This window comes from Tamandua tetradactyla, chromosome X (genome assembly GCF_023851605.1).
Source record: "Tamandua tetradactyla isolate mTamTet1 chromosome X, mTamTet1.pri, whole genome shotgun sequence".
Classification (NCBI taxonomy): Eukaryota; Metazoa; Chordata; class Mammalia; order Pilosa; family Myrmecophagidae; genus Tamandua; species Tamandua tetradactyla.
The window spans coordinates 4,689,434-4,715,653 of NC_135353.1; the positions used below are offsets into that span (position 1 = coordinate 4,689,434).

Below are 26,220 nucleotides of genomic sequence, written 5' to 3' on the forward strand. Positions count from 1 at the left end.
ACAAGCGGATGCCCATCGAAGACAGGGGAGAGGGAGGCTTTTGGGAGCAGCAGCTCACTGGCTCACTGTCTCTGGCCTGCAACAGGAGAGGTGAGGAGATTGTCTGCCTGCAGATCACGACACCCAGGACAGGACTCCATCTGGTGACGCCAGACCTGGAAGGAACAAGGTAGGGGGTTTCTGCTGCTGTTCCGGCTGCTGCTTTCTGGGGTGGAGGCCGGGAGAGCCCGGAGCAGAGAGGGAGCAGGTTTTCCTAGAGGGGCAAGCCAAGGGCTGGGGACCTCCCTGCTTCTCCGCAGCACTTTGTTCCCACAAGCGTGCCACCTCCCTCCACCCTTTACCAACCATCCCTTACTGAGCTGCACATCCACTGCCCTGCCTAGGCTGGGGGCACTCAAGGAGGGCTTCCTGGAGGAAGCAGCCTCGGCAGTGAGTCCTGTTGGATTCCCCAGGCCCTCAACTCTCTTTGGCTCCTCCAAGCGCCACCCCTTTAGCCAGGCACCAAGTCCTGTCCCTTCTGTTTTAGAGAGGTTTCCACCCGCACGGGCGTCCCCGGGCACCCCACCTTTCTGTCATAGCCTCCTAATGGTCTCTCCCCCATATTTCACCTGTGGGACATTTCTAAAAGGCAGCAGTAGTCATAGAGCAAGCAGGGGCCCCACCAAAGGCAGCACCCAGGGGGCTGGTGTGACTACTTCTACCCCCCTATTACACTCCCTGCCCCCTGCCCTCCTCCACCCCAGGCCCCTCTCCGTTCCCCAACACCCACTACCTTGCCAGCATCATCTGTCCCTGAGGCTGTCAACGCTGCCTGGGATGCCCTGTCCCCTTCAGCGATCAGGCCCTGGTCTGGGAGTGGCAAAAGCCCTGGACTGCTCCCTTCCCTTTTCAACAGGAGACTCAAGTCAGGGGGTGGGGTGGGAAAAAAGACCAAATGGCTCAACAAAGCCCTGCCCTGCCCGCACGGCCTGGCCTGAGTCCCCTGCGCCCATTTCACAGATGAGGAAACCGAGGGCCCAAAGGGTTCTGTAACTAGGTCAAGATCACAGTCACCAGCAGGCAGTTCCAGGGGCCCTCCACCCTTCCACCCCCCAGCCCGCCTCACTGCGCAGCTGGGGACCAGTGAGGACCATAGCAATACTTACTGTTTGTTGAATGAATAAATGATGACTTGATTTATCAGCATCCTAGTGAACATTTTCAGGAGGTGGCTGAGGGTTTGTGGTTGAGGTTTGGGAGATAAGTTGGGGGGCTCAAGAGCTTTGCACACTATATGCAGCCAGGTGGGAGCTGAGATTACGGGAGGGAGCAGATGCAGTTTATATGGGCATCTGCCAAAATGGTCAAGGGGGGCGGGCAGGGGGCTGGGCACAGGCCCCAGTGCAGGGTGGCAGCTGACATTCAAGGGAAGAAAGGGAGGGAAGGACGAAGGGGACCACCGGGAAGTTGCGGCCAAGGAGGGAAGAAGTGGTGCCCCAAAGTCACCGGAGGAGAGGAGACGAGAGGGCGGGCAATGGTGCTGGCGTGTCTCCATTGGGTTGCACACTCTGAGGTTCCCCAATGACCTCGGAGAAAACAGAGGGGGTCAAATTCGGAGGAGAGGACCCAGGTTGACTCTCGTCTGGCCAAGACTCTCTCTAGCCCGCCTTCCCGGGTCTAATCCCAGCTCCTCCCTGGCGGCCTGTGGAGCTTGAGGCAAGTCCCTCGGGCTCTCTGGGCCTCAGTTTGCCCAGCTGGAAAGCGGGCACAGCTGCAAAGAGTGCCTGTGGCCTGGACAGGGCCTGGGGTCTGGCAGCCCACCACAGACAGTAGCTGTTGGTAAGGAGAACTGGAGAATCAGCCCATCGCTCTGGCAATGACAGGTTTTCAGCGCCTTGGAGACAGTGGCCATTCGGGGGAGGAATGAACTGTTCTCTTTGCACGAGTGGCGGGGGGGTGGTTACGTAATGTTTCTTTCCTGCACAGGGAGCCCTCAGGCCTCAAAGACAACGATTCCTCCAGCTCCAGGGAGCCCAGCGGAGACACAGCTGGCGAGGAGGTCTTCAGGGCCCCCAGCTTGGACTCCGAAAGGTAATTCCCCACAACCCAGGGCCCATGTACCACTGAGCTGACGGTCCCCCATGGCCCCAAGCCTGGCACTGTCCTTGCCCAGCCAGAGGCCCAGTAGTCAAGAGATGGAACTGGGGCCAGGTCTGTCCCCTTTCCGGCTGTGTCCCCAGAGCTGGGGGGCCGGGCAGGGTCTCAGTGAGTATCGGCTGAATGAATGAACAAATGAATGCATGGGGCCTGGAGGAGAGCAGACCCTTGCCCAGGACCCCCCCCCCCCCCCCCCCGGAAAGCCAGTTCTTCTGTGTTTCGGCTTCCTTCTTGCTCCCAGCCCATCAGGTTTGGATGAAACATAGAAATCAGAAGATCAGACCCCCAGATCTGAGTCAGCAAATGCTTCTGTTCCAATCACAGGCCTGCAGCCTTGGCTGGAGTAGATGGCGCCAGATAGCTGAGTCACTCATGTCCCTGGGTGGCAGGCCCCGGCCCTCTGTCACAGCCCTTCTCTTCTTGGAGTTCTCTGCCGGACTCTTGCTCCCTCTCCTATCCCCTTGCTCTCACGTTCCACCAGAGCAGGGGGAGCCCAGCTCCCCCTTGGGGTGCAGTGGAGGTGTGAGGGATGCATGGCCAATGGGTGAATGGCTCTGAGCCTTCTCACTTGCTTGGCTACGCGCTGAGAACAAGCTGGCAGGAGGCCCATTTGTCCTGCTTTCTCTCTTCCCTTCCACAGTTGCTAAAACCTCCTCTTCCTGCCCGCCCGCAGTCCCCAGCCTGCTTTGCCCCAAGAAACAGTGCCAGGAAATGGGGCAGCCTTGGGTGGGCTGGGCTAGGAGACAGGTGTGTCCAGCTGGGCCTGGATGGAGACAGGGGCCATTACTCTGGTGGTTCAGGGAGCAGTATGGTCCCAATGTCCCCGGGTCCCAGGCAAGGCCACTGGGCCTGAAACCCCGGTCTTTGAGCTGCCACCAACTGGGGGACATGCCTAGAAGATGCTTTCAGTTTCCTTGGAAGGAAGCAAAACTGCACAGTAACTTGTGAAACAGTCTGAGTGAAGAATCTTCTCGATGGTTATGACTATTTCACAGTTGTCTTAACTATACTGAGATAGACTTCATTGGACAGCAGTTTGTAAGAAACTCACCTTTCCCAAACATTCGATGTAGTTCCTGTGGAAACAGCCACCTTCCATTTCCATCCATTTTCCTAGGCTTATCAAAGAGTTTATTGAATTCACTCGCTGCAGTAGCCTGGACGGGTTTGGGAACAAACCCGAGGGACCCTTGGGGAGCATGGAAGGTCGCATGCCGTTCTGAGTGCTTGGTGTCTACTCACCCCTCTCCTCTTCTCAGCCAGCTTGGGAGGCAGGCACGCCCAGTGTCCCCATTTCATGGAGGAGACAGCCCTACAGAGGCCGGGCGAGTTGCCCCAGGCCACACGACATGGACTTAGAGGCAGTGAAGCCATGATATGTACACAAGCATCCATTTGTGCAGTGTCTTGGTGCCCTATACTGGCACAGACAGAGGATACCCTCCCGGGAAGGGGTGACCAAGAGTTCCTGAACCCAGACCAGGGGTGGCTGCCTTCCATAGTCTGTGCCCCTCTCAATCTCGAAAGCCTGGACTAATGACACACATCGGGGAAGGGCCACTGCCAGTGACCAAGTCCATGGCCAGACACAGCCTTCCAGGCTCAGCCTCAGGGCCCCAAGGGCCCCCCTCAAACTTCTCAGCTTCCTGCCACCTTCCCATCAGGGGGCTACAGCAGGACAGGGGGGCTTGGGAGGGGTCCCATCCTGGCAGTGGACCCACCAATCAGGGAAGTGGGGGGAGGAGACCAGGTGCTACTACTGATGACCCCAAGTACCCCAGTGGGGTGACCCAGTGAGCACGGGTCAAGGAGAGGAGTCCCAAGTGGCAGGTGTCTGGGGGGACAAAGGGCTCCAGGGACATGAGGTACGAAGGGCTTCACTTCATCTCCCCACCCAGCCAGCCACCATGGGGGCATGGTGGGTACGGGGAGCATTTAGCAAGCTCTAGTAAGCAAAGATCTTTCTGGAACTCCAGGAGGTAGGTCAGGTAAGGATACCAGAACCCAGGCCACGAAGAGGCTTCCCCAGGGACCCCAAGTTGGTCAGGGGCAGCGCTAACCAGCAGTTCAGGACTCACGTGACATTACAGTGACAGACACGGGTCCTTGCTCTGAGGCCCCAACAGGCCTGTGTGCTTCCTTCCCCAGCTCCAGTGCCACTTTGGCCGCGGCTATCCCGGCTGACATGAAGAGTGAGAAGCCAATGGACATGGAGGATACCAAGGCAGGCCTGCAGGGGTAAGGCCAGGAGGCAGTGCTGAGCTTCTAGGGTGGAGAAAGGCAGCTCAGGAGGTGTGTCAGCAAAGGCCTGTGAACTGGCCTGAGACACATGGTGAGGGGCAAAGCCCCAGCTGGAACCCTCTGCTTCTTGGGCCTGGAGCTTTCCATTACACCCTGTTGCCTCCACCAGGAAAAAAATCCCTAATCGGGAAAAGTCGCTTCCTCTTGCAGTCAGCAATCATTTGGAGGCTGGACTGTCCTGACAGATCAGACACAGCCTCTGCCTTTCGGGAGCTCTCAGGAGCCTGGCCCAGACATACTAATGACCCTCCCCCATCAGCTGGGATAGAGTGACCAGCAGTGCTTGGGGAGAGGGGCCAGGAAGGGAACGGCATATCCAAAGGACTCAGGAGAACCCAGTGCTGCCCAGACACTGTAAGTAGCTGAGTGTGCCTCCAGCTGAAGGTCCTTGTGGGGGGAGGGGGAGGGAGAGGGGGGAGAAGAGGTGTGGCAAGGAAGGCAGAGGTTGATTGGCTTTTCCTACCATGACGATGCTAATTGTCACAGTTCCACTCTGGAGCACCTGCGGTATCTCATACAATCCTCCCCATGACCCCACGAGGTTTATGCCTAATCAGGATGAAGAAAGGCTTGGAACCCAAGGTCTCTGTGCCTCCTGCTTTGATGGAGTGCTGGCAGTGAGGAGGGTATTCCGGCAAGCTCCTTTGAAGAGGAGACGGCACACATTTGGGGAAGGGCAGGGGGAGACAGCTCAGATAAAGGAACTGCAACCCTAAAATCCCTGTGGCCCAACAAGCTTAGCACGATCAAATTCAAGGCCTTCTGGTGAGGGGAGCCCTAGATGGAGCAAGTTTTAAATCAAAGAGAAACATGGTCTGATTCAGGCTTCTGAAAAGTTAGGCCATTTTCACACCACAGTGCAACCTGTGAAATGGATAAGATGAGCAAAGCGAGGCATAGAAAGATTACATAGCAGAGCTGAGTCCCAATGCAAGACGTCCTAAGAAAAACCTCGGGAGAAACTTAAAAAAAAGAAGTTTGTTCGTGAGATCTGTTTAGCTCTGCCCCACTCTAGACCGGGCTCGGAACTACTTGTGTCTAATGTTCAGAAGTTTGCAAAACAGGTTCAAAACTTCTTGATCACCGTGTCTCACAACCCCGGCTGCACCCTCCCTTTTTTTTTAAAAAAAAAAAAAAAAAAACTCCCTGAGCCGCAAGGAGAGATTTAGATTTACTGGCCCTGGAGCTGGGATTGCCACCATCGATGCCATTTATAAAGCTCCAGTTTGTTCTCCTGCCAGTGCGGGTGCACTGTCCGAGGGCAGTGGTTCTGAACCAGAAGTTACAAAGCAGTCTGCAAATGTGCTTGACAGCCCCCGCGGCAAAGAATTTTCAGGCCCCAAATGTCACTAGCGTTAAGAGTGAGAAACACTGCTCTAGAACTTTCACACGTCCTGGGTGGGCGCCGGGGTCAAGGCGCGAAAACCGCGGGCGGCCATGGGCTGCCAGGACACCGGACAGCGGGCGCAACACGTGCGCGCCTGCGCGCCCGGCCTCTGCGCGTCTCCGGCAGCGCGGCCCTCGTGTCTGCGCCTGGCCCGCGCGCCAGACTCCCGTGTGCGCCTGCGCGCCGCCGCCATTTCCTGCCTCCGCGGGCTCGGGCCGCAGTGCCCGCCGGGAAATTCAGCGTCTGCAGCAAAATGGCTGCTGCGGACCCGCTCATTCTCGGTGGCGCTTCTCCCGCCGCGGTGCCCGCTCCGGCCGCTGGATGGCGCCCGAGGATCACAGATGGGCCCGGCGCGCTCGGTCCCTTCCCCCGCGGGCGATGGCGGCGGCGGTGACCCGACGGGGCGGCGCTGTTCCCTCCGGGCACGTGCGGCCGCGGCGGAGGTCAGCTCGGGGGCGGCCGGGAGCCCCGAGGGGAGCTGCGGCCCTCCCGCCCCTGGCCGGCCTGCGACGCCGGGACACCCGCCTTCCCAGCCGGCTCGGGGCAGGGGCTGCGGGCGTGCGGGGCGGGCGGCCGGGCCTCACGCCACCGCGGACCCCCGGCCACGACCCGGCTTGTGCCGTCGGGCTCAGGGGAGGGGCTGGGGCCGGCGGGCTTATTCCCTGCGAGCTTCTGGCCCGGGCGGTGAGGGCCGCGAGCGCAGGGAGCCCCACTTTTCCTGGGTTACAAAGCAGGGCCATCTGTCCCAAGGTTGAGGGACTCTGGCTTCCTCTAATGCGGGGCTGCTCCACCACAGGGATGGGCAGAGGAGTTAGGAGCATGGGCTCGGGGGCTTGGACTCACATCTAAACTCTGTTACTTACTGGCTCTGTGGCCTCAGCGGTGTTATTCATCTCCTTTGTGCCTCAGTTTCCTCACCTGTAAGTAGTGGTGGTAATAGTCCCTCCCATGTGGAGTTGGGAGAATTAAATGGGTTTATATATGTAAAACCTATAGAATATTTCTGGCACAAAGTAATATGAAATACCAATTTTATCAAAGCTTCAACTTGAGTAAAGCAGCAGAGAAGTATCCCTTCTTCCAGAACTGTTCCAGCATACATGGAAAGCTAGCGGTTGCTCCCTTTTACCAGGTTGATTGGCCCAATTTCATTTGGCAAAAGAGGGTAGCTTGTTCCCTATCCCTAAACTTTTGCTATTAGACTTGACATCTAAACCAGTTGCTGTTTTTTCCCTTGATAGATTGCAAGTTTGTGCTTTTAAGGTTAATGTTGCATGAGGAGCAGGGGACCTTTAGGCATGTCTACTTACAGGTGGCAGTTGCCATCCAGTGGGAGAGTACTAGAAGGAGTGCATTAGTAAGCGAATTGGGAGCAGGCAATGGCTGTATTAGGCTACTGGCTCTTTGATCTGGTTACAGCCAGAAGGAAGGGCTTTGTATAAGCCAATTGTTAATCGCCTGTGGCTTCCGTAACAAATGATCACAAACTGGGTGGCTTCAAACAACAGAAACATATTCTCTCCCTGTTGTGAATCCAAAGTCCAGATGTGGGCAGGGCCATTGTCCTTCTGAAGGCTCTGGAAGAGGCTCCTTCCTTATCTCTTCCAGTTTCTGGTGGCTCTAGGCATTCCTTGGCTTGTGGCCGCATCACTCCAGTGTGTGCCTCTGTCTTTACAGACCTTTTCTAGCCTATTTCTAACCTCTTGACTTCTGAGCAGTTTTTTCAGGGGCCTGGTCAGGATATCTGGGAGATAGGCACCCCAGGACTTTACATTGCTCAGGAAGGCTTTATGGGACTACTTTGCTGAGATTTCCTTTTTTAAGGGCCAGACGGTTAGAACTCCTAAAGGTGTAGAGGGCTTGCTCTGTGGCCTATCCAGCCATTTGTCCCGACATTCCAATGAGCCCCAAATTGTCTTGGTGGAAAATCTTGGCTCTATTCACAATCTGGGTGAGGACAACCTCTGGTACCATATTATACAGAGGATGTCAATTCAATCTGTGGTAAAGTGAGCTCATGGCCACCAGAGATGGGAGGCAAGGTCTTTAGGCTTTCTAAGCTTGTCTTTGACTCAGCATCTCTGTCACAGACAGAGGTGGGATTGGTGTGTCCGGCCATGGTGCTACTTCAGGGGCCGGTATTCTCTGAGCAGATGGGAGTCTAGATGGGCTACAGTGAATGGTCAGGGTAGAAGCAGCGTAGAGAGGCTTAGCATCCATGGACCGTTCCCCCAGAGTCACTGGGGTGGCGTCACATCCACTTACCTGTAATACTGCTGGGTGCTACTGGAGGTAGCAGTCTGCTTGCTGGGGCATTTTGGTTTCCCCCACCTGGGGCTGAAGAGTCCCAAAATTAACTGCTCCCCTCATTAATCCAGCTGGAGGGCAAGGGTTAACTTCTATGACTAAGGAGGTCCAGGGCTGGGGACAACTGGGGCCAGGGTCTTTTGCTGTAGGGATGGGCAAACCAACATAGAGCTCACAGGGGATGCGCCTCCCTCTTGGCTGGATTCAGGGCTGGCAAAGGCATAGCAGGCTCAGTCCTCCTTTCGCACACTTGGAGAGCACTCTCATCAGCAAGGAGGGACATGCAGGGCTGGGGTCCTCCCACTTGCAGGCTGGGGGCTGTGCCTGGCTCCTCACTGCCCCACCTTCAGGAGTTGAGCCCACTGTGCCCACCATAATGGTGCTTCTCTTTCCTCAGCGCCTTCTCTAGTGATGCAGAGGAAAAGGTGGTTCCCAAGGTGGGGCAGGCCGGGCAGGAGAGGCCTGGAACCCCAAGAGGTGGCCCAAGAGACCCAGCTGTGCCCAGCCAGCCGTCTGCAGACACCAGCACCCAAGAAGGGCCGAGTGGGCCCAGAGGACCCCAACTCAAGCAGCTCGTGCAATTGGAGAGCCACTGCAGCAGGTAACGTCTGAGATGAGCTGGGGTCCTTTCTGCCTGTGGAGCCTGGGTTTTTGTTGGGGGCCCATGAACCAGGTGGGAAATACTTCCCCGGCCCTTCCCTGACAGATGACTGACCAATGGCACAGTAGGGGCTCCGGCTCCTTCCTGCTTTGTGAGGTATGGTGGTGACTCCCTGGGCCTGGAGCAGTGCTGAGAGGCTTCCTGGTGGCATGAACAGCTGGTGTGGGGGCCTGCAGTGTGAGCAAGTGTCTTTTCCTCAGAGTGAGAAGCCGTGTGCTGGCATGGGGAGCTGGAGGGAGGGCCTGTCTCCTGGAGTGTAGGGGTCCCAGGCAGGGGGAGGGGTATTTGTGGATATGAATGATGCTGGTAGAGGACAGAGAGGGTGAGAGAGGCAAAGAAAGAATGTGAGAGAAAGGGTGAAGCATATAAAGAGGGAAGGTAAGAGTGAGCAGAGGAGAATGTTTGGAAAATGGATAAATGGAGGGATGGACGATAGATAGAAAGATAGCAGCAGCCAAGAAGTAACAAAGGCATTTATTTGGGGGTCTTAGAATTGCAGTTTGGGGAGCACAGATTCAGGGAGCAACCCAAATCATGTTCTAGCTCGGCATTTCCAGGCAAGGCTTTTTTAAACAAATTTTTTTATGTGTTAGTTATTTATTTGTTTTTTAATCACATAGTTGTATATTCTTCACCATGATCATTTTTAGAACATTTGCATACTCCAGAAAAAGAAATAAAAAGAAAAAACGCATATATCCCATACCCTGTACCCCTCCCTCTCATTGATCACTAGTCTTTCCATCTACCCAATTTATTTTACCCCTTATCTCCCCTATTATTTGTTTATTTTTTATCCTTATTTTTTACTCATCTGTCCTTACTCTGGATAAAAGGAGCATCAAACACAAGGTTTTCACAGTCAAACAGTCACATGGTAAAAGCTGTATAGTTATACTGTCATCTTCAAGAATCAAGACTACTGGAACACAGTTAAACAGTTTCAGGTACTTCTCTCTAGCTATTCCCATACATCATAAAATAAAAAGGGATATCTATATAATACATAAGAATAACTTCCAGGATAACCTCTCTCTCGATTCTCAGCCACTGAGACTTTATTTTGTCTCATTTCTCTCTTCCCCCTTTTGATCGAGAAGGTTTCTCAGTCCCTTGATTGAGTCCCAGCTCATCCCAGGATTTCTGTCTCATGTTGTCAGGGAGATTTACACCCCTGGGAGTCATGTCCCACATAGAAGGGAGGGCAGTGAGTTCACCTGCCAAGTTGTCTTAGGAAGAGAGCAAGCAAGGGTATTTAAAGGAAAAGAATAGGCAAGTTGTTTGTGGTTGGTAGATATTTGGGGTGCTCCAGTTGTCCTTCAGGCTTTATGTTGTGATTTGTTTTATGGTTTCTGGATATCCTTAGGATTTTGAGGGGCCATTGTTCCTTGAGGTTTTTTGTACTTTGGCAGTTTGTGACATTGGGCTAACATTTGCTAAGGAGTAACCTGCAGAATGACCTGATTCCATCTTAAGTCTCTTAGCCATAATAACCCTATTTAGTTTTATTTTTTAATGATAGAATGATACAGCAGTTGTGGCAAAATGTTAAAAATTGATGGATCTGGGTATCTTGGGGCATAGGGGTACATTGGAGTTCTCTCTATGGGACTTGTATTATTTTGTAACTGGCCTGCAACTAAAAAGTTAAAAGAAAAAATGAATGAATGGAAGGAAGCGTTAGTCTGTGTGCATGAGGGAAGTGACAGTGCAATTGAGAGTGACAGTGGTATTGAGGGTGGCAGCAAGATTGGGACTGCAGTGTGTTGGTGGGTGTGAGTGTGCACAAGTGAGAGGGCGGCCTTGTGGCATGGAGTGTGATTATAAAGCCAGGTTCCCCCATCCCAGAGGCATATAGCCTGGCCACCCACTTCTGCCTGGCCCACACAGCTCATGAATGCGTCCGTCCACGGGGAGGTAAAACACAGCAGGCTTGTGTTGTTCAGTGATTTGAGAAAGAGCAGAGGAGAGCACTTAACACTTCTGCAGACCCAAGCAGACAGTTTATTTCCCAAGATAGAATGTGCTGGAAGGAGAGAGATGGTGGAGTCGGGTGGGTAGCCTGCTGTGGCAAGCAGGTGGCACCTGTGGCTGCACTTGAAGGGATAAAATGAAGATGCTGACCCCACTTTCCTGATCCTGCAGCTTCTCATACCACGGAGGTTCCTTAAGTACAGAGGAGGTGATTTATAGGGCCAGGCTCACCTGTAACACGGCAGGTTTCTTCTTTAAGAATATCCAATCCACCCTTGACTCCTCTGCCCGTCCTTGACCCCAGGCCCCCTAGAGGCCCGATCTAAAGGTACTGGGTGGCTTTGGACTTTCCTTCTCAGTTACCTGGCTTCCTTCATGGCCAGGGTCCCATGCAGTGAGAGATGGGTGGTTGTCAGGAAAGACTTTCTTAGCATATGGTGTGAGGTTGTAGCTGCACTGGGAAGGCCAAGGAAGATTTTGCCTGACAGATGTGCTGGAGAAGGCATCCCAGGTCAAGGAAGGAAGGGAGGCTTACAGGAGCCAAGGTGCCTAGGGAACCAGAGGAAGCTGGGGGCTGCAGTGAAGGAAGGGTTCATTGGGGGCTTGGCAGAGGTGACAAGGGAAGTTGGGCAGACTCGTGAGCTCCTGGGCTGAGGACTGGGAGCCACCCCCCCATACACACACCCTGGGATTGGGGACCCACCACTGGCCTCCATGCAGGAGAGTGTTGTGGGTGAACTTGAGTTGTGGGGGGCTCCCTACAACTGCAGATGGACAGCAAGACTGGAGTCATGGGGCTGTCAGGAAACTGTTTGCTTGGGCCAGGGGATAGGCCATATGACCTGGAGAGGCATTTGAGTCTTGCTGACTTGCTTAAAGGTAATGGCAAAGAAAAGTCAGAGTAACCTAGCCTGCTTCCTGGGCTTCGGAGTCAAGGGATGGGGGTGGATGGTGAAGATCCCTTAACTGTGCAGCAACTAGCAAAGGGGAGAGTTTGGGGAGACATGATAAGGCCATTTGGGCCATGTGGAAAATGCAGTGCCTGTTGGGGACCCAGTGATGATGTCTAGTAGGCTATAGTGGAAACAGGTCTGAAATTCAGTGAAGATCTGATCTGGGGCTAGAGATGTGCTTGCTATCAGCTCAAGTAACTGGAGGGTGTGGAAGAGGTTGCCAACCATGCCCGATGCCAGATGATTGCAGAGGGCCACTTGCTGGAGTCTCTGGAGTTCTCTGGCGATGATGGTGGTGGTATTGCTAAGATCTCCCACAGTCCTGGTTATCTCCCGGAACTGGAGTGGCCGGCACACCGGCAGCCAAGTCTTTTAGGTTGACTCCCGATCTCCTAGTCTCGTGTTCTAAAGCTTCATGAGAACCTGGTGAGGAGGGAAGATCATAGCCTCCTTCCAGGGCTGTAACACATTTTTGAAGACTGTTTTCGTTGTCTAGTGCCTAGAAAACTTAGATCAGAGATAATGGGGTAGTGAAGGTGAGAAAAGAAAGCAGTCTGGTTAAAGATTTGGTTAATAAGATTAGCTAGATAACAGGATCCAATCCAGTTAGCAGGCAGATACCAATAGGCATGGAGGCCACAGGTAAAATGTCTCATTCGGGGCTTTCCAGAGTTCATGGAAATGACTGTCCCCTGGATTTCATCTTGGAGTTTATTTGAGCCCTTTTGATAGAGATGTTGTCCCATCCAGTTGGGAAGAGGAAAGTCATCAGGCTGGTGTTTACAGGGTGGGTGGACCTGAACGTATCAGGTCAAAATTATGTTTAAGATCATCTGGGTCTCTCAGGTGCATGTGGCAAAGCAAGGTGTATGCACTCTTGCCTCCCATGGTAACTGTGCAAGTATTTGTATTGGTACGACAGTACGTGTTATTGCAAACACACACGTCCATGAAAGGGCCCTCGTGCAGGTTACAGTGGAAGCATAGATTGCTGTTTCTGAAAAGTATTGAGTTTGTAGGAGGTTTGTTTTGAAGTTTCAAAAGAAAAGCGTAAGGACTCCTGAGTGTTCACGGAAAGGATGCCCTTAAATCAGCGATAGGAATGGGAACTGGGGGAGAACTGGAGAGCCCCAAGAGGGTACATAACCCACAACTAAAAGTACAGTTCTGAGATGGTCCTGTGAGTCGAGTGAAGAAGTGCCAGAGATGCTGGGGTCTTTGCAGGAGGGGGGGCTTATTAATGGGGGAACAGCCCAGGGGAAGGAGATAATACGAAATAAGGCTCATTCGGTAAGGCTGTGGTTACAGTGGTGGGAGTTCTGTGGATATTGAAAATGACGATGGAGGGGACAGGAAAGAAGGATAGAGCAAAGAAGGGCCACACAAATCATGAGACTAGGTGGCAGGCATGGGGATCCTCGGGGGTCTTGTTCTGGCATCTTCGGTAGATGCCGCATGTCATGATGCCATGACGGTCCTGGAAAAGCTTTCTAGCTCACGGCGTGTCGGCTTCCCGCGGCTCTCTCGAGAGACAGAATTCAGTGTAAGGTCTCCTAGTTGGGGGGGATTTTCAATCCAAGTTGCTTTCGTACCTGTTTAGATGTGAGACATGAACCCAGGGCTGGACCCCTGAAGTCTTGCAGCAGTCTTAGTGACAAGGAGAGTGCTCTAAGCGCCCTTCTAATGGAGTTCAAGATGGGTTTTCCAGCAGTGTCGCTTCCAGAGAGCCAGGTCACCAGTACTAGAGGAAAAGTAGCCTTGATCTGTTGCTGATAAGTGTGGGTATAATTCATAAGTCCCTTGTAGGGCTGTACAGTGTCGGAAGTGGCCAGGTCAGAATCTTCAGGAGCCCAGGGAGAAGAGGGAATTTTCATGAGTTGGCCAGTTTTTATTTTATATGGGGAGAGTTGATGTAACCCAGCAGGGGCAGGCCTAAGGGCAGTCAGGGCTAAAGGTCCCCATTAGGTCATGTGAGACTGAGTTCCTCTGTCAGTTTGGCAAGCTTTACTTTTCAGAGTTCATTAGCTGTATTGTCTCAGATGATGCAGGATGAGGAGGACAGTGTAATTGGGTGGATAAAGGAACCAGTCTTTGGGTTTCTTGGATGACTTTACCAGTGAATTCGGTTCCTCAGGCATTTGAGAGAGCCAGTGGACTTCTCCGTGTGGGGAATATTCTTTCTCACAGAAGTTGAGCAGCGCTGGTGGCAATGGCCCTTTTAAAGGGAAAGCCTCTACCCAGCGACAGAACATGCGCCCGATAGCAAGAATGTATTTATATCCCCATGACATTTACGAGCTGAATAAAATCTGATTGCCAATGAAGAGAAGGGCCTAAATATCTATATATTAACCAGATTTCATAGGTAAATGATGAGAATCTCCAATTGAAAACCACTGGCCTAGAATATACCAGATTTATTTTTAAAAGTTAACACTTTAAAAAATAATTGAAATTGTGACCAATAGCAGGGTACTGTTGTCTAATATCAGGCAAAGCAACAAGACTCTGATAAATAGAAACATATAGACTGCATGGGCATTGACACATTTCTAGGAATTTTGTATAACTTCTGAGATGTTTATATTAACATGTTAATTCATTAAAATTTACTGTACGGAAGGCTGAATATTTTTTAAAATTTTACAGCCCTTGCCATGCAATGTAGGCAACAAGCCTCATAATTTTTAGCATCTCTTTTATTACAAGGTGAAAGAACAACTCCTCTGCGATTTTCCAGGGACCCTCTGGGATATCACTTAGGATTAGATTTTTGGGGAAGGCAAAATGTCAAAAGTTGTCAGGACGTTTGAATACCTGATTAAATAGGATTATGGGATAGTGAGAAACAGAACTTGGTTCTATTTAATCAAAGTGACTAAAGATTTAAAATATCGGAGGTAACATGATTGTAAAGAATCTTGGCTACTTTAAAAGCAAAGAGGCTTTTTAAAAAACAACCAAGAACATGATAAAGTCAATATAAAGCATAAGAAATTATTGTGACAAAGCATAAAATCTGTGTCTTTTAGGCAAATTAGAAGGAAAGACAGCCAATTTATAACCTTTTATTATGAGCAGACCAATCATCCAAGAAAACTGTTATTTTAACAGATAAAGCCAAATTTTAATTTTGCATCCGTATAATATTTGATACTAAAACTCTTTTTGAAAATCTTATAAATAAACACGTTAAATCTTAGTCAGTTTTGAGCATGAGAAATAAAACTCCTTTTCTGTGAACCTTTTATAGTGTTTTATATTTGTCCCACATAGTTTGGAACTAGTAGTCATTTTAACTTAGGACAAAACCACTCTCTTTTCCCTTAAAAAAACATATTTTGCATATCTTGCATACAAAATTGTTCCCTTTTGGCATTATTACTTTCATTAATTTCACTTATGCATATTGATGATAATTTTTAACCAGTATTAACTTCTGTTTTACAGAGAAATTATCATTAGGAGGTAGATAATTGTGAACTGTTACCACTTTGTAGCAGACTAACAAAACTTATGAATATACATGTCATAATTTCTTTTAGCTGTATACTTTTTTATGGTATAATTTTTCAGTGTGGAAAAATAAACATGTTTATTGACAGACCCAAATATATATATTCTCTCTGAACCATACAAAGATAAGAAGGAAAAAGTATGTACTTAAAAAAAATTATGTTCAGTAATTAAATATTCTGTATTTCATCTTAGACATGATGAAGGTATTGGACATCTATTGGTTAATTTAATTTAGTATAATTGTAAAGTTTTAAGTTACCAAAAAAGATCTTGGAAACTGTCTTTAAGCTGACAAATTAAAAAACATAGTTACTGTTGAAATAGTTTTTCTGAATAATGACTCCGTTTTACATTTTACAAATAATTTTAAAAACCTAGGAGATGTAATGCTAGCTTATTTGGCTAGAAGATTCAGTTATGTTTAGTAGGCCAAAAATATCAAACCAGTCTTTTTTGCCACAGATTTACCAAAATTGTGTGAACTTGAATTTTTAAAATGTTTGGATTTGTTTTTATATGAATATATATTTTTTACATTGGAAGTATTAGAAGTTTGGTTTCCTTAATTTATGGAAGTTTTAGGAATAGTTAATTTTTATGAGTGCTTATTTATCTCTAAGCAAATAGAATAGAGCTCAGTTAAGGGATTTAATAAGTTAATTAGGTAATACCAATCAGAAGATAGGAAAATATTACACATACATAACATCAATATATACACATAGACATAAACATATATACAGACACAAAATAGAGAGCTTATAGCTTTAATTCTGAATTTTCAGCCATGAGTCAAGTATAAACAAACACAAAATTCGCTGGTTTATATAACAGAGCTAACTGTCATCTTTATTCCACTGTCTGTTTTTACCAAGATTTTGTTTTTGGAATGTGGGACAAGTTGAGGTTACCTGCTCAATATGTGGGCTAAAGAGTCCCCACCAATATTTGTGGAGGGCATATTTAAAATGCTCCATGCCCTGCTGTGCAATATTATAGAACTGTGGACTAAATTTTGGGTGAGGGACTGAGCAGACACCAAGCAGTCTCCAAAGCCCATCTGACTGGATAAAATACCCTGTTTCCAGTGAGCTTTTTCTGCTTCAGGTGGTTGTTTTTGGGGTCCCCGAGACGCTCAAGAGTCTCTGGTGGGGGCAGGGCGCCTAATGCTCCAGGGAGTTGAGGGGCTGGAGTGAGAAGGGAAAGGTCTGGCAGGGCGGAGAGAGGTGCGTAGGAGGTAGGGGTGCTGGGGGGCAGATCAAAGGATCAGTGGAGTTGAAGGAAGATCTTAGGTAGTCGTAAGGAGGAAGGCGGAGCCGGGGGTGATGGGAACGGCAAGGTCTTAGATGAACCAGTGTGGAGAAATCTCAAGTTTCACAAAGAGGCCGTGGAAGTTCCAGATTCCCCTTTGTGAAATTTTCCCAGTTTTCGAGCTACAGGACTGCTGAGGGCTGTAGCAGCAGGGCATATAGTCAGCAAGGGGGGAGTACACGTGCCCAGTTGATTGAGAGTTAATAATATGTTACCCATTAAAATTTACTGTAGGGAAGGAGGTGGGTCAAGTTAGAAAAGGAGCCAGGCAGAAAAAAGGCTCACCAGAAAGTTCCGTGCACAATTCTTGTCTGGGAGCCAAAGGTGGTCTCTTGGGCAGTCTTTTTGAGGGGCTAGAAGACTTGCTCTGTGCGATCCCTAGACAAGGAGTAGGGAAAAACAATGCAGCGTCAAAGGAGAGCCAGGAACTTCTTACTTGAGAGTCAGGGAGTAAGTCCCCACTGCAAAGGAGCCAAGAAGGTTTCTGTCCTGGAAGATTCTTGTTCCAAACATTAAAGACCTGGAAAAAGCCCCATTTAATAGAATGAAAGTGACTCCCTGTCATATTACCACAGACAGATGTCCAGAGCACTGGATTAGGAGTTATGACGCACAATTGTGAATCCTCATTTTCCCAGCCACGAAGGACACAAAGGGTCTAAGTAGCCGGTGTAAATACCGAGGTGAAGACATCAGGGCCTGAGGGGCTGTCAGCACTCCATCTGAGTCACAGCACTAGTAACTGTCAAATTAAAAACAAATCCACTTAGATAGGAGGGGTTTCATTTAAAAAGTGCTATCCCAATGGGAGAATGCTCCAACCTCTCTGGATCTGGAAGTATTTAAAAATCAAATAGAAAAAAATGTTTTTAAATTATTGTTATCATTTATATATATATATATATATTTTAGTAGGAAGGGTTAAACAGAGCTTGCAGAAACTTTTAAGGGGAAAATGGGCAAGAGGGAAATGATCAACATGGTTTGACAGGAAATGTATCTCCCTATGGCCAGTTGGTTCTTGGGATAAACTAGTAAGGGGGAGCATGTTCAGTATTTTAGTGCATGCTCAGGCTTAGGGGCAAGGTAAAGTTCAGGGGTTGTGGGAAGGAGAGGTCAAGCTGAGGTAGAGGGTAAGAAATTGTGAACATCTCAGTCATCATTCAGACAATAACCTCTCCTGGGTTTCTGGCAGGAGACTGAGAAACAAGGGGAAACATAGCTGGTGGGACCAACAGGCTCACTTATGTTTAGTTTCCACCAGGGTGCTTCATGGACATTTCCCCATTCCTAAACTCAGCATGTCCCAGACCAAACACATCATCTCTTACTAAAAAATAACAAATAAAACAGAAATTCATTAATGAATTAATTCTGCATCTCCCTCTATATTTCACATCTCAAAAATTGGTGATACCATTAGGCTTTCAACCGGGGAGGCGGAAGAAGATTGCAAGTTATATTTTGGACATGTTGAGCGTGAGATACCAATAAGACATGTAAGAGGTGAGGTCCAGGAGGCGGATTGATGGACAAACTTAGGGGCTAGGTCTGCACTGAAGACAGATATTTGTGAACCATCTACATGTGGGTAGCAACAACTAAAGCCTTGGGGATGGTTCAGATTGTTCAGGGAGGCAGTATGCATAAAGTGAGAAGTAGATGTTGGAATCCTAGAGAAGTACCCGTATTAAGAGGTAGGGCCTGACAAGAGGAACCTGTCAAAGAAATGAATGAGTAGCAAACAAAGACGTAGGGCCAACCCGGAGCGTGCTGCCTTGGAAGATGAAAGAAAGAAAAGGTTCAAGGAGGGGGAGTGGCCAACTGTTCCAGAACACCCAAGCCTGTCATCAGTAGACTTGTCTGGCTGTACTGGATAGAGACTGGTTCGGGTGTTAAGCTGTGCCGCAGGACCACCTTTCGGTGGCAGGCAGATGCAGGGAAAGGGAGAGCCTTCAGCACACGAGCTTGTAAAGCACTAGTGGCCTCAATTGGCGTGTTGATGGGAAGAAGGGAGTGCCGAGTGAGTGCAGTAAGCCCTTTCAAGAAGTTTGGCAGTTGGAGGGGGGAAGAGAAGGATGAGAGCAGCGGCTGGAAGGGGGCTGAGGTTGAGAAGGGGGTTTTGTTTGTTTTAGATGGGACTTTGAGGTGATGAGACCCCGCCCCTACCCCACCCCGTCTCGATCCTCATACTTCGAGGCGAGGGAGGCATTGAGGCTGTCACGTGATCGAGTTCAGGGGCGGGTGGATTTCACTCTGACTCCAGCTTTAGTTTTTAAAAAGGGGACGAAAATGCTATTGCCTCGTAATCATAAATGTTACTACTTGGCGATCAAGTCAAGAACGTCCTAGCTGCGAAAACTGAGCAGCCGCAGCCATGCGTTTGCCCCTGCGCGGGTGTGCGCCTGCGCGCCGTCATTTCCCGTCGCCGCGGGCTCGGGCCTCAGTGCCGGCAGAGAAATACCACCCTAGACAGAGCGAAATGGCCGCCGGGGTCGCGAGGGGCTTTGGCGGGGCTTCTCTCGCCGCTGTACTCGCACTGGCCGCCAGATGGCGCCCGAGGACCACAGATGGGCCCAGGCCGGGCGCGGCCGTGTCCTGGAACCCTCGGGTTCTCGTGGGCCTTCCCCTGCTTTTTCGCGTCGTTTAGAGATCGCGACGGGCCTGTCCCCTACCCCCGACAGGCACACGTGTCCCCCTGCACGCACCTTTCGCCTTTCCCCCTCCCCTGCACGTGCCCTAGGCCTCCCGAGCAGCCGGGGCAGCCGGGGGAAAAGCGCTTCCCAGAGACCACGGCTTGGGGAGCAGATGGGATGGCTTGGGGTTCATAGGCTGGGCACATGCGCTGGGGCCGGGGGAGGATTGGGGAAAAGAAGGGAAGGTGGGAGGAGGAGGGGACAGTGTGTTTGCAAGTGAAGAATGTCTTTAAAAACCTCGTTGAAGTTATCAGCTGCACCTGGAAACTGCTCCGGTCTGTGAGAAGGGGAGCGGACCTGGGGGTTGTGCTTGGTTCCTCTTTGCCCCACACTCAGAGTCCAGTCTATTGTGCCCACCCATAATGGTGCTTCTCCTTCCTCAGCGCCTTCTCTGGTGATGGAGAGAAACAGGTGGTCCCCAGGGCAGGCCAGTCCTGGCAGGAGAGGCCTGGAGTCCCAAGAGGTGGCCCTAGAGACCCAGCTGCGCCCAACCAGCCGCTTGCAGAGACCAGCACCCCAGAGGGGCCGAGTGGGCCCGGAGGACTCCAACCTGAGCAGCTTCTGGAACTGGAGAGCCACTCCAGCAGGTAATGTCTGAGCTGCACTGGGGCCCCTTCTACCTGCTGGAGCCTGGATTTTTTTTTTTCGTTTTTAAACTTTTTTTTATTAATTAAAAAAATTAACAAACAAAACATTTAGATATCATTCCATTCTACATATACAACCAGTAATTCTTTTTTTTTAACTTAACATGTAAAAATTTATTTATTTATTTATTTATATTTTTACTCCTAAAATATCAATAATTTATTAGCATTATACAGTTTCTAGTGTTCACATTTCCCCATTATCTCATGATTTGTTTTTTTTGTTGTTGTTGGTTTGAGTCTAGGTTCAAATAAGGCCCATCTATTGCCACTGGTTGATAAATCTTTTAAGCTTTTGTTAATCTGTACCTTGCCTCACCACCACAACTTTTCAGTTTTCCTTGCCATTCAGGAATCATGTGTCCTGTTGTTCCCACAGCATGGTTTGTTGATTGTATCTCAGTGGAATTTTTTTTATTATTAATTAAAAAAAATTAACTAACACAACATTTAGAAATCATTCCATTCTACATATGCAATCAGTAATTCTTAATATCATCACATAGATGTGTGATCATCATTTCTTAGTACATTTGCATCGATTTAGGAAAAGAACTAGCAAAACAACAGAAAAAGATATAGAATGATAATACAGAGAAAAAATAATAATAATAAAAATAAAAAATATATATAAAAAAAGGAAAAAACAAAAAACAAACAAAAAAAACTATAGCTCAGATGCAGCTTCATTCAGTGTTTTAACATAATTACATTACAATTAGATAGTGTTGTGCTGTCCATTTTTGAGTTTTTCTGTCTAGTTCTGTTGCACAGTCTGTAACCCTTCAGCTCCAATTACCCATTGTCTTACCCTGTTTCTAACTCCTGATGGTCTCTGTTACCAATGACATATTCCAAGTTTATTCTCTAATGTCGGTTCACATCAGTGGGACCATACAGTATTTGTCCTTTAGCTTTTGGCTAGTCTCACTCAGCATAATGTTCTCTAGGTCCATCCATGTTATTACATGCTTCATAAGTTTATTCTGTCTTAAAGCTGCATAATATTCCATCGTATGTATATACCACAGTTTGTTTAGCCACTCGTCTGTTCATGGACATTTTGGCTGTTTCCATCTCTTTGCAATTGTAAATAATGCTGCTATAAACATTGGTGTGCAAATGTCCGTTTGTGTCTTTGCCCTTAAGTCCTTTGAGTAGATACCTAGCAATGGTATTGCTGGGTCGTATGGCAATTCTATATTCAGTTTTTTGAGGAACCGCCAAACTGCCTTCCACAGTGGTTGCACCATTTGACATTCCCACCAACAGTGGATAAGTGTGCCTCTTTCTCCGCATCCTCTCCAGCACTTGTCATTTTCTGTTTTGTTGATAATGGCCATTCTGGTGGGTGTGAGATGATATCTCATTGTGGTTTTGATTTGCATTTCTCTAATGGCCAGGGACATTGAGCATCTCTTCATGTGTCTTTTGGCCATTTGTATTTCCTCTTCTGAGAGGTGTCTGTTCAAGTCTTTTTCCCATTTTGTAATTGGGTTGGCTGTCTTTTTGTTGTTGAGTTAAACAATCTGTTTATAAATTCTGGATACTAGACCTTTATCCGATATGTCATTTCCAAATATTGTCTCCCATTGTGTAGGCTGTCTTTCTACTTTCTTGATGAAGTTCTTTGATGCACAAAAGTGTTTAATTTTGAGGAGCTCCCATTTATTTACTTCTTTCTTCAGTGCTCTTGCTTTAGGTTTAAGGTCCATAAAACCGCCTCCAATTATAAGTTTCATAAGATATCTCCCTACATTTTCCTCTAACTGTTTTACGGTCTTAGGCCTAATGTTTAGATCTTTGATCCATTTTGAGTTAACTTTTGTATAGGGTGTGAGATACGGGTCCTCTTTCATTCTTTTGCATATGGATATCCAGTTCTCTAGGCACCATTTATTGAAGAGACTGTTCTGTCCCAGGTGACTTGGCTTGACTGCCTTATCAAAGATCAAATGTCCATAGATGAGAGGGTCTATACCTGAGCACTCTATTCGATTCTGTTGGTCGATATATCTATCTTTATGCCAATACCATGCTGTTTTGACCACTGTGGCTTCATAATAGGCCTTAAAGTCCGGCAGCGTGAGACCTCCAGCTTGGTTTTTTTTCCTCAAGATACTTTTAGCAATTCGGGGCACCCTGCCCTTCCAAATAAATTTGCTTATTGGTTTTTCTATTTCTGAAAAATAAGTTGTTGGGATTTTGATTGGTATTGCATTGAATCTGTAAACCAATTTAGGTAGGATTGACATCTTAACTATATTTAGTCTTCCAATCCATGAACACGGTATGCCCTTCCATCTATTTAGGTCTTCTGTGATTTCTTTTAACAGTTTTTTGTAGTTTTCTTTGTATAGGTCTTTTGTCTCTTTAGTTAAATTTATTCCTAGGTATTTTATTCTTTTAGTTGCAATTGTAAATGGAATTCGTTTCTTGATTTCCCCCTCAGCTTGATCATTGCTAGTGTATAGAAATGCTACAGATTTTTGAATGTTGATCTTGTAACCTGCTACTTTGCTGTGCTCATTTATTAGCTCTAGTAGTTTTGTTGTGGATTTTTCCGGGTTTTCGATGTATAGTATCATATCGTCTGCAAACAGTGATAGTTTTACTTCTTCCTTTGCAATATTGATGCCTTGTATTTCTTTTTCTTGTCTAATTGCTCTGGCTAGAACCTCCAACACGATGTTGAATAATAGTGGTGATAATGGACATCTTTGTCTTGTTCCTGATCTTAAGGGGAAAGTTTTCAATTTTTCCCCATTGAGGATGATGTTAGCTGTGGGTTTTTCATATATTCCCTCTATCATTTTAAGGAAGTTCCCTTGTATGCCTATCTTTTGAAGTGTTTTCAACAGGAAAGGATGTTGAATCTTGTCAAATGCGTTCTCTGCATCAATTGAGATGATCATGTGATTTTTCTGCTTTGATTTGTTGATATGGTGTATTACATTAATTGATTTTCTTATGTTGAACCATCCTTGCATACCTGGGATGAATCCTACTTGGTCATGATGTATAATTCTTTTAATGTGTTGCTGGATTCGATTTGCTAGAATTCTGTTGAGGATTTTTGCATCTATATTCATTAGAGAGATTGGTCTGTAGTTTTCTTTTTTTGTAATATCTTTGCCTGGTTTTGGTATGAGAGTGATGTTGGCTTCATAGAATGAATTAGGTAGCTTTCCCTCCACTTCGATTTTTTTGAAGAGTTTCAGCAGAGTTGGTACTAATTCTTTCTGGAATGTTTGGTAGAATTCACATGTGAAGCCGTCTGGTCCTGGACTTTTCTTTTTGGGAAGCTTTTGAATGACTGATTCAATTTCTTTACTTGTGATTGGTTTGTTGAGGTCATCTATTTCTTCTTGAGTCAAAGTTGGTTGTTCATACCTTTCCAGGAACCCGTCCATTTCATCTAAATTGTTGTATTTATTAGCGTAAAGTTGTTCATAGTATCCTGTTATTACCTCCTTTATTTCTGTGAGGTCAGTGGTTATGTCTTCTCTTCCATTTCTGATCTTATTTATTTGTGTCCTTTCTCTTCTTCTTTTTGTCAATCTAGCTAAGGGCCCATCAATCTTATTGATTTTCTCATAGAACCAACTTCTGGTCTTATTGATTTTCTCTATTGTTTTCATGTTCTCGATTTCATTTATTTCTGCTCTAATCTTTGTTATTTCTTTCCTTTTGCTTGCTTTGGGGTCAGTTTGCTGTTCTTTCTCCAGTTCTTCCAAGTGGACAGTTAATTCCTGAATTTTTGCCTTTTCTTCTTTTGCTGATATAGACATTTAGGGCAATAAATTTCCCTCTTAGCACTGCCTTTGCTGCGTCCCATAGGTTTTGATATGTTGTGTTTTCGTTTTCATTCGCCTCAAGATATTTACTAATTTCTCTTGCAATTTCTTCCTTGACCCACTCATTGTTTAAGAGTGTGTTGTTCAGCCTCCACATATTTGTGAATTTTCTGGCGCTCCGCCTATTATTGATTTCCAACTTCATTCATTTCCCCTAAGAGGGAAATTTATTGCCCTAAATGCCCCTCCATGGTCCTTGGCCTCTCTCAGAAAACAACCCCCCACTCCCCATTTATCTTCAGACTACTGGTGACAAGTAGGGAACAGCAGCAGCCTCTAGATATGCTCCCCACAGGCTGCTTGAGTATTCCAGGGTGATCATTTCCAGCTCCTGGCCCCTGTAGAGCAGTGTGTATTTACACCAGATCACAGCATTTTTGGTAGCTCTGATAACTTTTCACCTTTGAAAACTTAAGTGGCTTGTACTTGTCACATTTTTAATGATTACAAGTTAAAAAAATATGCTTTTATAAGCAACCTGGCACCAGGTCGTAAACTGTCCTGAAACCCAGTCTTTCAATTATCATTTCCAAAAATCCACAGAAAGTTGTAGTTTTTTGGTCCGACACAGTGTAGTCATTGTCCGTGTGGGCAGAAGATAGAAGACGTGAGGAAATGTCATGTTTTCGCTCTGTTCTCCCCAGTCCCACAGGGTTAACTTCATGTTCATCCCCATGGTCTAGGATGTGTGGTAGAGGCCTCTGATCTGAGGCAGGATTTGCCACTATCTCAAAATTTCCTCATTGTTGGAGCTTCATGGCTATTTTCCTGTCCCCTTACATCATTTTTTTCTGCGGGGATGGGAGGCTGCATGGTCCGGAAACTGAACCCAGGCCTCCCGCATGCAAGGCGAGCATTCTATCACTGAACTGTCCATGCACCCCTTCCCCCTACATGATTTTAAGCCACTGCCTTCCTTTGACCCTGAGGTTCTCCTAGTCTTGTCTAAACGTCCCTCTGCCCATCAGTGTTCTAGCTCTGTGGTCACCTTCTCCTACCTCATGATCCATTGCCCAAGTATGGTGCCTCTAGTGGGTAGAGGGAGAGACTGTTCTAGCTCTGTCTTGCTGGAACGCAGCAGAGGTGTTTTCTAATCTGTTTTATTCCAAAGCTGGGCTCTGATCTCCCAACATGACTGATGGGGTACATGCCCAAAATCAGCTTTGGCACCCCTGTTGGCCCCCATTTCTGTGCATGGCCAGAGGTCCTTGTCACCTCCTGCAGCTGCAGTCACTGAGGGAGGAGGGCAAGTTTGCCTGTTAGGAGGCCCCTTTGCTCCCCAGAGACCGTACCTCAAAGCAGTTATGAGTTGAGGAATAACCAAGTGCCACAAGCTACAGCCTACAGTATGTGCCACCACATCTGGGATCAATTGTAGATCCAGGCCTCATACCCAGGGAGCAAACTGGCTGAGGGCCTGTCCTTGGGGAGCACAGCCCACAGTGAACAGACACACAGATACCAGAATAGTAGCCAGGGCCTTTGCATGCTGAGGAGGTATGGGCTTGGCTTTCCGTGCTGTCTGCACTTGCACTCCTCTGGTTCCCTGGCCACTCCTGTGAGGCATAGGAGCACTGGGGGGCTCCTGTTGTTCACGTTCTAGTCATGGGATGGGGGGGCGTCCTGTGGGTTGGTCTTTTCCTCTTCTCTTGGCTTTCCTGTCCTTTCTTTTTTTTTTTTTTTTTTTTTTGATCAAGCTGCAAATTTTATTAAGCAAGCCGGGTGTATATATACCGACTTGGGGAGGGAGTAGGGTATGTGGAGCATTATGATAGGAGGGAGTTCGCGCTGGCAGGAAGGGCTGGTTAGATAATTGGTGGGGAGTTCGTGCCAGCAGGAAGGTCCCGGTGGGAACCTATTTCCGTGAAGAACCTTGTTGTACTACATAGATGCCATTGCATCAGCCAGGGTGGCCATGTTGGCTCAATCGCTATCTTAGGTTAGCCTCTGGTCCCCAACATCTCCTCCCTTTGTTTTTCAAAAAAGGGATAGAGGAAGAATGCTGATTAAGCATTCTTTTGGCATTAACCTTTGCTGGGGGAAGTAGAGGCCTCATTCCCCAAGTTGTTTGTGGCTCTGTTTTTCTGGGGAGGGGAATTTTTGCAGAGCGAACCCCTATGCAAATGAGGCATACTTCTCAAGGAGCTCGAAAACGGCCTTTGATTGTTCTGGCCCTCCTTTGCAGTGCTTTGCCTTGCACCCAGCGGTACCAATCATTGCATAAGCCAGAAGCATACTTTCGAGTTATATGCTGCTCCCGTAGGAGGGGGTTTGCAGAGGGTAGATGTTTTCTTGGCCTTCCAGGGTCACGCCCTGGTCCTGGAGATGGAGCCTTTGGTAATGCACCTGAATGGGCCTCCCTAGTGCTGAATTAACTTGATCCTTTACAAGCTGCAGTATTTTCCTTATAATGGCAGGTGCAATAGATATTATAAGGAGTAGGGTTATTAAAGGGCCTAATATAGGGAGGA

The 26,220-nt window shown here is 47.9% G+C and overlaps 1 protein-coding gene across 8 annotated transcripts in view; it reads left to right on the forward strand.

Annotated features, from left to right (window-relative positions):
• ZNF185 (zinc finger protein 185 with LIM domain) overlaps positions 1 to 26,220 on the forward strand; it is a 62,354-nt gene that overhangs the window by 20,961 nt on the left and 15,173 nt on the right. For all 8 annotated transcript variants that reach the window (XM_077145775.1, XM_077145772.1, XM_077145774.1 and 5 more), the window contains 5 exons: positions 86 to 169; positions 1,966 to 2,070; positions 4,285 to 4,374; positions 8,529 to 8,732; positions 19,629 to 19,832. In XM_077145775.1, the coding sequence (XP_077001890.1) occupies positions 86 to 169; positions 1,966 to 2,070; positions 4,285 to 4,374; positions 8,529 to 8,732; positions 19,629 to 19,832 (687 nt within the window). The remainder of the gene's footprint in view (positions 1 to 85; positions 170 to 1,965; positions 2,071 to 4,284; positions 4,375 to 8,528; positions 8,733 to 19,628; positions 19,833 to 26,220) is intronic.